This window comes from Homarus americanus, unplaced genomic scaffold (assembly GCF_018991925.1).
Source record: "Homarus americanus isolate GMGI-L3 unplaced genomic scaffold, GMGI_Hamer_2.0 scaffold34921, whole genome shotgun sequence".
NCBI classification, from domain to species: Eukaryota; Metazoa; Arthropoda; class Malacostraca; order Decapoda; family Nephropidae; genus Homarus; species Homarus americanus.
This window is the reverse complement of record NW_024741901.1, coordinates 6,268,234-6,280,916: the sequence shown is the minus strand read 5'-3', so window position 1 is coordinate 6,280,916 and position 12,683 is coordinate 6,268,234. Positions and strand designations below refer to the sequence as shown.

Here is a 12,683-nt window from a genome sequence, read left to right as displayed (position 1 = left end):
GTGATGGGTTGATGGAGATGGTACGTGGGTAGAGTTACGTGGTGGCTAGGTGGAAACCGTATGTGAGAGGTTGTATAGGTGGATGGAAGTAATAGGTGGGTAGAATTGGTGGCTGGGTGGAGGCTATAGGTGAGAGGTGGTAGGTAGGTGGAGGCAGTTGGTGGCTGGAGATGATGGATAGGTAACCTAACCGAACCTAACCTAACTGTGCCTCATTTAACACTAACCGAACCAAACCTAAATAATTTTATTTTAACACTCACTCTTACTCCAATCAAAACTAACCTTAGAGTCTTAACCTAACTGATCCAAAGTAATTAAACCTAATAGAGCATCACAACTTAACCTTAAATATCGTAAATTAACGTAATCTTTTCTTAGACGATCTGCCAGGACCTCTAAGAAAAGATTACGTTGCTTGTGTGTCCTGTGGTAATGTCTGATGGGAAATACCGGTATTGGTTGATATTTTCTTCCGTTTTTACAAATGCGATTTTTCTGCTAAATATCACCAAGATATGGTTTGTCATTGTTATCAGGAACTGTACACTTAATCTAGAAACAGAGAGGCTGGCGACAATCATTATTAAAACACGGGTTCTTGGAAATAGTCGCTGGCTGTTTGGAGAAGATGCCTCTCACCAGACCGCCACAATGTTGCTTGACTTTCGTTCATGACTCACTAATCTTCAGACATGAATACAATCCCTTACGACTGTCTTGCTTTGAGTTATATGTCAATGTAACTTTAATCAACAGATAAAAACACTATATATTTATAGTTTAGTTGGCCGACACATTTTTTAAATAATTTAACTTGTTAACGTCTAGAAAGTTACTTCGTGTGTGTTCAGAGTGAGAAAAAATATTCAGAGTTGCACCACGGCAGGACACACCCTCACACCAGAAGCAGTTGTTATAAAGCCGGTGTGGGCCAAGGCTCTCTCATTCAAGTATCTAACAGTTTGCGGTAACATGTCAGAAACATCCTCACCTGTGAATGAGAGGCTGAAGAGTCCATCACCGTTGATGCAGGTGATGATGATAGTGGGGTTGTTGGTGCCGTGTGGTGTGGGTCTGGGAGCTGGGTTAAAGTCCGGCTCGCTTGGTCTAGCAGTCCTGACTCTAGCTGTCACTGTCTATCTTTGCGCCGCCGTCTTCGTCCACCTCATCGCCAGAAGGTGTCAGCGATCGAAAAATGACGTTGAACAACAACAGGTAAGTCCCCCCTCTGCATAAGTCCTAGATCCCACTCCACCCCCCACCCTTGGTTATTATAGAGTGGGTGGGATGAGCAATCGTGTACAAGACGCGTTCAGTTCCTGACCAGACTTTTCTCTCTGACCGCTCGTGCCCCCTTGGGATCAAAGGGGGCGCGCCCCCCAGTTTAAGAACCATTGGCCTAGTTGAAGTTCGTAATCTAACTGAAATGTGAAACAGAACAAAAACTATTGCGGCTGTATTGACAGCGTTGATAAACGATCCATTGAATTAAGGGAAAAAAGCTACTCAAAAGCTATGAAATCAATATAAATATGAGACAAAATTCGAAACTGAATAAATACGAAACCAATTGTCGTGTCAGCTTAGAAGATATGAAAAAATAATATAACGTAATTGAGTTTGGTATTGAGTTCAAATTAAATGGTATCATAACTTAGAACTTTTGTAAAATAACAGCTAATTGTACGTTAATATTTAGAGTAAATAATGTATATATCATTATGATTATGATAATTGATATTTTGCAAAAAATTATATTAATCATCCGAACGTATGCAAACCCTGCCCGCGAACCGGTACCATGGCAGGTTAAGTATACTCAAATAATGATGCCGTTACATAAGAAAATGAGGAATCCGCAATAGGCAGGTTGGCTTGTGCATGGCAGCTCCTGTTGGGAGTTACAACCACCCTCTATCGTCCTTGAATCTATCTCGCCTCCTTTTAAAACTTTCCAGCGTCCCAGCACTTACTACAAAGTTGCCAAGCTTGTTCCACTCATCTACCGCCCTATTTGTGAACCAGTTTCTTCCTATCTCCCTCCCAAACCTACACTTATCCAACTTAAATCCGGTGCTACGTGTCCTATCCTGCTCGGATATTATAAGAACTTTATCTTTAGGTAGTAGGTAGTATGCAGCTACCAAACAGGGAGGTACTACCGCCTGGGAAGATATTGGAAGCATAATGCATTGTCTAATGGTAGACCCTGCTGCCATATGGCATCACGAAAATTTTGACCATGTCCCAGGTTGCTCATCTAACTTTCTGTCTCATTTACACACAATTGTAGGGTCTCAGTTGTTTCTCTTACTATTGACAACACAACATACATTTATTGTTTCTCACTTTTTATTTTTTTTATTTATTTATTATTATTATTATTATTATTATTATTATTATTATTATTATTATTATTACTATTATTATTATTATTATTATTACAGTGTTATTATTATTATTCTTGTTATTATTATTATTATCAATATCATTATTAATTTATTTTATTTTCAATTATATATATTTTATTATAAATTTAATTTACTATGAATTATTATTATTATTATTATTATTATTATTATTATTATTATTATTATTATTATTATTATTATTATTATTACATTTTCGCCCTTTAGGCCCCGATGTGGGTCAGTGACCTGTGTCCGGGTGGGCGATACCCGTAAAAAAAAATCTCCTTTCTCCTTTATTGATTCGTTTCACCCACAATACTTCTATCATATATCCCTGCACTCTTCACTTTTCTAGTTAATTCAAGTTTAGTTTCTTCAATCCATCTTGATAGGGAAGGTTTCTAAGTCCCGGAATCATTTTCGTCATTCTTCGCTGCACCGACTCCAGTGAATTCATATCCATTCTATAATAAGGGCACCAGAACTGAACAACATAATCGAGGTGCGGCCTGACTAGCGCAAGGTTGCAATATGGCCTCCGCACTCTCATTACTTACACTTCTAGATAGATAGAGTCAATGAGAGACTTATCTGCGATGAAATGTGCAGGGCTTCCATACACAACAAAGTCTGTATAGTAGGCGACTTTAACCTTGGCCAAATAGATTGGACTGACCTTACGGGTAACTCAGAATCAGAGGATTTTCTCGAGACGATCCAGGACTGTTTCCTAAGTCAACATATAACCGAACCCACACGGGGTAATAATATACTCGATTTAGTTCTGTCGAACAGAGAAAACCTCATCAGCAATGTCGAGGTAGGGAACGAACTTGCAAACAGCGATCACAAAGAAATTCGATTCCAGTTAGATTTTCAGGGCAGACGTAAGGAAAATTCCACTAAGGTACCAGATTTCAGATGGGCAAACTTTGACAGTTTAAAGAGGCAGCTGAGAGAGGGGGTGTCGCGCTTGGCCGTGAACCTGACAGATGACTCCGACCTGATAACGACATCTGAGATTGCCGAGTTCCACGTCAATTTAAATAATGAGTTACTTAATGCACAGAGGCAGAACATACCATACAAAAAACTCAGATCAGACGACAATGACCCTAAATGGATAAATAATTATTTAAAGAACATCATTGGCCAAAGGAAGGCTATAGGTAGAAGGATAAAGCGGGGCGAAATTTACCTCCAGGATTATTATAAGATATTGACGAGTAGGGTTAAAACCGAGATAAGGAAAGCCAAGAGGAATAATGAGGTAAGGATAGCAAGGGAGGCGAAGACAAACCCCAAAGGATTCTACCAAATGTATCAAACTAAAACACGAGAAAAGATTGAACCAATACGGTCAGATACCGGCGAGCTCACTGATAACGACAGAGAAATGAGCAATAATTTGAATAAATATTTTTCAACAGTTTTCACCACCGAAAATTTAAACATGATACCCGAGGCACCGACTCTATTCAGAGATAGTGAAGAAAACAAATTAAGCGAGGTAGTAGTGACTAGTAACGATGTTAGTAAGCAAATAGACAAACTAAAGCCTAATAAGTCACCTGGTCCCGATGAGATATTTGCCAGAGTATTAAAGGAATGTAAGGAAGAGCTTAGTATGCCCTTAGCAAAGTTGTTTAACATGTCCTTAAAAACAGGTGTAGTACCAGAATCCTGGAAGATAGCTAATGTAATACCGATTTTCAAGAAGGGGGATAGATCACTATCCTCTAACTACCGCCCAATCAATAGTAGGCAAATTACTGAAAGCAATCATTTCAAACTCTATTCGAAATCACCTGGAGAAGCACCGATTGATCAATGATTCCCAGCATGGCTTCACAAGTGGACGTTCTTGTCTAACTAATCTATTAACATTCTTTTCATCAGTTTTCGAATCGGTGGACGAGGGGCACAATCATGATGTGGTATATCTCGACTTTAGCAAAGCCTTCGACAGAGTCCCCCACGAAAGACTAATTGGAAAGGTAGAAGCTCATGGCATCAAAGGTAACATCCTTAAATGGATTAGGGCGTGGTTACAGGACAGGAAACAGCGAGTGAGCATTAACGGCACTAAGTCCCATTGGAGCAACGTTACCAAGTGGAGTTCCCCAAGGCTCAGTACTTGGACCACTATTATTTATTATATACATAAACGACATAGGTATCGGCATAGACAGCAACATAAGTAAATTTGCTGTTGACACTAAAATAGGACATATTATTAAATCTGACGAGGACTCAGCAAAACTACAGGAAGATCTAAACAAATTTTTCGAATGGTCTGAAAAATGGCAGATGAAATTCAACTTGGACAAATGTAAAGTACTCAGTATAGGAGATGTAAACAGGGAAACCAGATACCAGATGAACAACGATGCCATAGAGAAATCCGACTGCGAGAGAGATTTAGGAGTAATGATAAGTAGGAACCTTAAGCCAAGTAAACAATGTGTTTTTGCTCGTAACAAGGCTAATAAAGTACTTGGGTTCATACAAAGGAGTGTTAGTTACAAGACTAGCGAGGTCATCCTAAAACTGTACCTTGCTCTTGTGAGACCACACCTGGATTACGCAGTTCAGTTCTGGTCACCGTATTACAGAATGGATATAGAATCATTGGAAAGAATTCAGAGGAGAATGACAAGACTAATCCCGGGCATTAGGAACCTTGAGTATAGAGACAGGTTAAAGCATCTTAATTTGCACTCCCTCGAGAGACGTAGAGCGAGGGGCGACCTGATAGAGGTGTATAAGTGGAAGTCAGGGCTAAACAAAGGGGACATTACAAAGGTACTCAAATTATCCAACCAGGAGCGAACTCGTAACAATGGTTTTAAATTAGACAAATTTAGATTTAGGCGTGAAATAGGTAAACACTGGTTTGGAAACAGAGTAGTGGATGAATGGAACAAGTTACCAAATATCATCATTAACTCCAATACACTGAATAGCTTCAAACATAGGTTGGATGCTTATATGAGCAATAGGGGTTGGGTGTAAACGGGACTGCCCAGTATGGGCCAATAGGCCCGCTGCAGTTTCCTCCATTCTTATGTTCTTATGTTCTTATAAAACCTAATACACTGTTTGCCTTATTTCGAACATTAGCACACTTTTTTTTTTTTCTTTTTTTTATTGGGCACCCCCTACATCCTTGTGTAAGGTGAAGCGCAGAAGCGTTTACAGCGCCCAACAGGGAAGCATGCTAAGTTCATGTTTGCCTTTATGTCTCACGAGTTAAGGGCGTAGAAGCCTGAAGAGTCAGTGATTTTATGTCAACAAGTTATTGGAAGCTCCAACAACTCCCTGAATAGGAATTCGCAACTTTCGACTTACAACAGGTACCTACTTTACTGCTAGGTGAACAGGGGCTAATGGGGGCTAGGAAGTAAGTCCAAATAACTTCAACCGGCCCGGGAATCGAACCCTTGACATCTCGCTAGCGAGGCAAGAACGGTACCACTTCTACCACCGGTCCCCCATTAGCACACTGTTTTCTAGCCGAAGGTCTGGGCTTACCAGTAACCCTAGGTCTCTTTCACAAGTCGACTTCTCTAGTTTGATGTTGTTAAGGCTGTATACATTGACAGTATTTGTTCTTCCAATATTAAGTATGCTGCACTTGCTGGTGTTGAATTTCATTTGCCATTTTTCTGACCACTCCTGCAGTTTATTTAAATCCTCCTGTAGTGCATTTGCATCCAGCCCTGAATTTATCTACCGCCCTATTTAGGTGTTATCCACAAACTTGCTTATGTCACTGCTGATCCCAGTATCTAGATCATTTATGTAGATTATGAACAAGAGTGGGTCCAGTACTGACCACTGGGGAACCCCACTAGTTACACAGCCCCACTCAGATTGAAAACCATCTAGGCTGACCCTCTGTGTGCTATCGGTGAGCCATGATTTTATCCAATTTAAAACTTTCCCCTCGATACCATGAGCCTTAACGTTTCTCAGAAGCCTCTGATGCTGTACTCTGTCAAATGCTTTGCTAAAGTCTAAGCAAATAACAACGTAATTTTCGTCATTATCGACTACTTCATAGAGTTTCCTAAAAAATGTCAGCAGATTTGTTTGACAAGATTTTCCCTTTGTAAATCCATGATAAGAGTCGTAGATTATTTTGTTTTTCTCTAAATGCGTTCGGATGCTATTTGATATACAGTAATTGATTCAAGAAATTTCCCCACTACAGACGTCAAACTAATCGGCCGGTAATTTGCTGATGCTCTGTCTCCCTTTTTTAATATGGGTACTACATTTGCCTGGCTCCACAAGTCTGGCACAACTTCCGTGTCTAATGATTTTGTAAATAAATTTATGAGGGGTCCGCTAATCACTCTTTCAAAACTCGAGGAAAATTTTCATCCGGCCCTGGGGAGTTTGTATTCTTTAATTTATTTATCTTCTTAAGTACATCCTCTTTTCTGATAGTGATATCCTTTAGTTTCTCTTCTTCATTTCCCTTAAATGTCAGTTCCACCTCTGGTGTTTCCTCATGAATTTCTTCTGTGAAAACTGATAAGAAGTAGCTATTTAATGCTTTGCTTATTTCCTATCATCGATCACTTCCCCTCTCTCTGACTTAAAGGCTCCACTTTTTCCTTGACCTTTGTCCTATATACCTGGAAAAATCCCTTAGGATTCTCCTTGGATTCTCTTGCTATCCTGATTTCATAGTCCTTCTTTGCCTTCCTTATATTTTTCTTAACATTCCTAGATAGTTCATTATACCTATCTCTGTGATGCTCCTCCCCTCCCTTTAATTTCTTATGAATTCCTTCCTTTATTCCTATGTCATGTTTAAGTTTTTGTTCATCCACCTTGGCTCATTCGTATTTGACCTAATTTTTCTGTATGGCATATTTTGTTCCTGTGCTTTATGTAGTATACTAGTGAATTTATTATAATCATCAGTTGTGAACTGTTGCAACGGAGACTGACCCGACCGTTCCCAGATGACCTCACCTAGGTACCTTCTTTACCCCTCATAATCTGCCGATCGAAAGTTTGGGACTCTGACCATATTGTCATTATTTTTCGTTTCCCAATTTAGGGTAAACCTGACTTCTCTGTGATCACTGTTCCCTAGTTCTTCCCCTACTGTGATATCTCTGATAATATTTTCTTTATTTGTTAATACTAGGTCTAATATAGTGTCATCTCTAGTAGGTTCTGTAATTAGTTGTTTTATTTTTTTTCCTGTACTGCGTTGAGGAAGTCTTCAGATTCATAGTTTAAGTCACCTATAATGTTGTCCCAGTCAATATTTCTGAAGTTCAAATCCCCCATAATGCACATAGGTTTTTGTATCTTGCTACCCTACTCTTTTCCTGCCATATGGGCTGAGCTGTTTCTTTCCCTAGTTTTTTCTTCCTTCTGCAATTTCTACCCATACAGACTCAGTTCCTATTTCACCCTTTATTGTATTATTAATGCAACATTCTAATGTATTCCTGACGAAGAGTGCGACCCCTCCCCCCTTCCTACCTTCCCTGCCCTTGTGAAAAAGGTTGTACCCTTCTATGTGATACTCAGATAAAAAGTTCTTGCACGCCAGATTCATCCAGGTTTCGGTGATTGCTTTGACGTGTACATTCTCATTACATAGTGTTGACATTACTGGAGGCAGTTTCATACCATCATTTTCTTTTAACACCGTAGCCAGTCAAGTTGTCTCTCGCTCGAAGTAAGGTTAGGTTAGGTTAGGGTTCTAGAGAATCACTCAATTATCGGCCATTGGGTGAGACAACATGATGAGATTGTCCTTATGATTTACCTCGGCCTTTCTTTAACCACCAAACTACCCTACTGCAACGTGTGCGAACAATAACTATGGCAACACTTGGTCAGTTTAGTGCTATGTATACCAAAAGTTTACCATGGAGACCTTGTCATATGTTCATCAACCTTACTCAGCGCAAATCCGCGTAACTGTTCTTGAATTATTCTGAGAACAGACAGGACCGAAAACATTTCTCTGATACACAGTTGGGATAATAATACAGTAATAATAATAATAATAATCTGTTTGCAGCGAACAACAGGTCAAGCTGTAAGGTACAAATACAGGTTACTGAATACATGTAGCAGTGCCTTTAACCCGCCCAGTTCAGTATCCATTATTTTCACACAAAGGAATATAGACTTTGATCCAGTACTCCTAAAATGTTTTTGTCTTAACTGGGGTGTGGTAAGTGGCCGTGAAGTCTAACTAATTTTAAGGTTTTTTGTTGGACGTTATTTCACTACATTGGCTAAAGTCGACCAGTTAAATTGTGTTCTTGTACATCTTTAATTACATGGAATACTCGACGTAAGAAATTTTGTGACACACGGGGTTCTAGCCTACGTCTATTAACAAACTAAGTACCGTAGAACTTTGACTAACGCTCTGGTGTAAGCAATAGAAAGGGGAAAGCAAATCCGTGAGACATTTTAGTAAATATTTTTGATTACCATATTGACATGAGGACGCCTCGATGAATATATTTTGACATGTCATTTGCCTAATCTCTCCCTGTATTTTTTATTTGTTAAACAAATCATATTATACTTTGCTTTTTCGGTCACCGCCAAACATCATGTAACCTTCGACCTCAAACGTGAAGAAACCATGGTGTCTAGGGATACTGGATAAAGTTTTACTCCTCTTAAGTTTCAGATCAGCTTGAATTTAATGAAATGACAAAGTTGTGTATGCGCGTGCGTAACATGGAAATATTTTCTATAAGTGCTTGTCAGAACACTTACTGTATAACCTTAAAACAACATTTTATATCTATATTTATTTTTCTTTTACAAAATGTCATCACCCAGAATTTCGTTGTTAGCCATCTCACTAGATTCTATCTTCTTACAGAGTGATGAAACACCACCTGCCCCGAGCCTAGCCGTTGTTAGGATCACCAAGACTCCCAGCGCTGTCCAGACCTCCTCACTCATTACTTCCCCTCATCCACAAGCACACCTTCCTCCGCCGCCATATGATTTCATCCAGGAGGAGTCCTACGGTCCTACTGGAAGTTATCAGACAGACGATCGGGGTTACAACAATAGTCAAGATTCAACCCTGCCTTCTTACGGTGAAGCAGTCGCGGCCAGCACAACCGCATCCTCCGTCCAAGATAACTCGTCAAGCACAGTCTTTCCATCCGTAGAGTATTTATCTCATGGCAATCTATCAGCCATAGATCAGTCGTATGTTCGTAGTTCCTCATCAGTACAGCTCTCGGTTATTGAGGCTCCCCCTTCTTACTTCGCCCGAGACAACCCCCTCACTTGAACAACACAGCCCACATCAAATGAAATCAAACCACATTTGAACTTACCGTCCAATAGCGTCCCGCCTTAGCTCCACCTTCACGGCTTCGAAGAGCACCCTATGATCGCCACTGGTGACCCATGTGAATCGCCACTGGTGACCCATGTGAGTCCTGCATTGAATGGCCGGCATTTGGCGAAGAGGAGCTGCCTGGCAGAAGTAAGAGGCTTCAGGTGGTGAAACAAGGCCTTAATGGCCAGTGGAATTTGCTCGCTATCTTTAGTGTGAGATGTGATTTGACGCTGCTGTGTCCTGGCACTGCTCTGCGCACGGCATTTTAGTGTCTTGGCACTGCTGTAGGCACAGCACCTGATTGTCTTGGTTCTGATGCGAGTACGGCACCTGGGTATCTTGTCACTGCTGTGGGCTTCCAAGTGTATCAAAGAAGAGCTGCGGGTATCCAAGTGTGTCCAGGCACTGCTGTAGACTTCTACGAATGCCCAAGCGCTGTTGTGGCTTATAAGAGTGTGCAGACACTGCTGGGCTTCCACGAGTGTCCTGGCACTACCGTACACCCCTGAGGGTGTCATAGCATGGTTGGAGGAGATTACTTTGCAGTATTTAAATCATCTTCTTCTGTGAGCAGGTGAGTTACCGAAGCAAGACAACATAGGAGTACATAACACGGATACATACAAGCGACACTCGGGACAGAGATGAAGACTGCGGTAATTGGGCTCTTTTAAAGCTATGATGTGTTAGCCTAGTGACCAGCGTCCTTCCTCATATCTTCATCCAACTTGTGTATACCTTTGTACACATTATTGTTTTACTGTTTATTTCTGGAAGATGATTCTCAGGACTTACACTCCTTAGGCTACGACTGTTATCACGATAGTTCTCAAGGTAGTGTTTTGAGCTTTCAGAATATATATTTTTTTTTTTAGATATGGGTCCATACGCTTGGGTTGGCCATTTCTTTTGTAAAGTTTTCAGGAAATAAATGTTGTATAATTTGCAAAACTAGTTTCCTACTCCACCCCAGTCATGTGTGCTTATTCTCTCTGGAAAGTCTTGTTCGGGATGCGGTGAAGATGCTGCAGGATTCTCATATTCGTGTCTTTATTTATTTCTTATTTCAACACTTATCAGTTTAATAATCTAAATTTTTCTCATAAAAGGAGACATAAGAACACACTTAACTCACTTCAGCAACTTCACGACGGTAACATCCAGAACACCATCTATAGTAAATTTACAATACGATTCTTACCTTAACTGTATTCGTTTCGAAATGAACACTTTGACTCCTGTAGTTTCTGTAGGGTTGACATTACTGTACTATGTGATACGCTATTTAGCAAATATGATATATCCTATATATCACATATAGTTAAAATAAAAATTTACAGGACTACATAGAAGACTTTAACGAAAGACACTATATTATTATATTCTACGTTGTATTACCCACATAAGAAATGTCTTCCACTGTTGGAAATGGGTTGCAGTATATCAATTTCACATACAGTATTATGAGATGAAGCGAGATTCTCGTAACTCCTCAGTAATATAATGTATATTTGATTTAAAGTAACATAATTGTACGAAATATAACCTCAAAAAAGAGGAAGAACAATATAATTGACTACTTTTTGTAAGCAATTCACTTTCACATTAGGTGCTGTAAATAATTAAATGTATTATGAAGCAAGCTTACGAAACCTCTTTATTATACCACATGATATAAAATGGAGTTAATTGGGATTAACGGAGAAAATTTTATAATAATAATAATAAATCTTAATAAATTAAAAAAAAAAAACATAATAATAATAATAATAATAATAATAATAATAATAAAGAACCATAAGTGAGGAACGATATACAGTATGTATGTTGTGTAAACACAGAGAAATGGCAACCACTAAGAACAATAGACCTCATCATACTAAACAGTGCAGACACATTAACCACGCCAATCACCACAAAAGACATAACAAACGTAATAACCAGTTTTAAAAGTAAAGCACCAGGACTAAGTCAGATAAACAAAACCGTCCTTCAAAACCTACCCACAACACTGATAAAACAACTTACAGAGATCTTTAACGCCTCACTAGCAACAGGACACTTCCCCACGAGATTCAAAACAGCCAAAATTAGACTCATACCCAAACCCGGAATATACCCAACAAGGCCTGAAAATTACAGACCTATATCCCTATTAGAAACACCAGGCAAAATACTTGAAAAAATAGTCAACAACAGACTCATAAACTATCTAGAATAGGAAAACAAATATAACCCCAGATAATATGGATTCCAGAAGAACAGAGGCACAAACACGGCTATTGCACTAATTTACGAAACAATAGCTAACGCCCTCAGCAATAAAAACCAGTGCAATGTCGTTCTCAGAGATATATCAAAAGCTTTCGATAAAGTGTGGCACGAAGGCCTCAAATATAAAATAATTCAACTTGACATGCCAAAAAACATGACAACCCTTCTCTGCAACTTCTTAGACAACAGACAAGCCAAACTCATTGTAGACAACTACACTGGACAAACCTTCAGCATACACAGTGGAGACCCACAGGGCAGCAGCATTCCACTCACACTGTACACAATATACACAGCAGACATACCAGACCCAAGAAAATCGGACTACATTGCATACTCTGACGACATCACGCAAATAATACAATATCCAAGGAGATCTAAACAAATTAACAACTATGAGAGAAAATGGAAAATCCAAACCAACATCCCAAAACTAAAGATCATATACATTGCAAAAATATATCCATACCCAATCATAATCAACAATCAACAGTTACCATATGCAGAAAGTGGAAAAACACTGGGACTCAAAATCACCAGAAACGGTATACACCAACACATTAGAGAAAGATTGACGAAAGCCAAATTACAACTAACCAAACTCGGTCGCTTTAGAAAACTAAACACCAAAACACAGC

At 39.4% G+C, this 12,683-nt stretch overlaps 1 protein-coding gene across 1 annotated transcript; it reads left to right on the top strand.

Moving 5' to 3' along the window:
• The first annotated feature begins 926 nt into the window (after positions 1-926).
• Positions 927-10,722, top strand: LOC121876260. The gene is made up of 2 exons (XM_042381293.1): positions 927-1,218; positions 9,298-10,722. Exons 1-2 carry the CDS (start codon positions 976-978, stop codon positions 9,718-9,720), a joined length of 666 nt encoding a protein of 221 aa, XP_042237227.1. The 5' UTR covers positions 927-975; the 3' UTR covers positions 9,721-10,722.
• Positions 10,723-12,683: the final 1,961 nt, after the last annotated feature.

What these genes read in the sequence shown, in the direction of transcription:
- LOC121876260 (XM_042381293.1), top strand. Translation starts at nt 976, where the DNA reads ATGTCAGAAACATCCTCACCTGTGAATGAGAGGCTGAAGAGTCCATCA. An exon ending in ATGACGTTGAACAACAACAG is followed by an intron (nt 1,219 to 9,297) that starts GTAAGTCCCCCC and finishes ATCTTCTTACAG; the next exon opens with AGTGATGAAACACCACCTGC.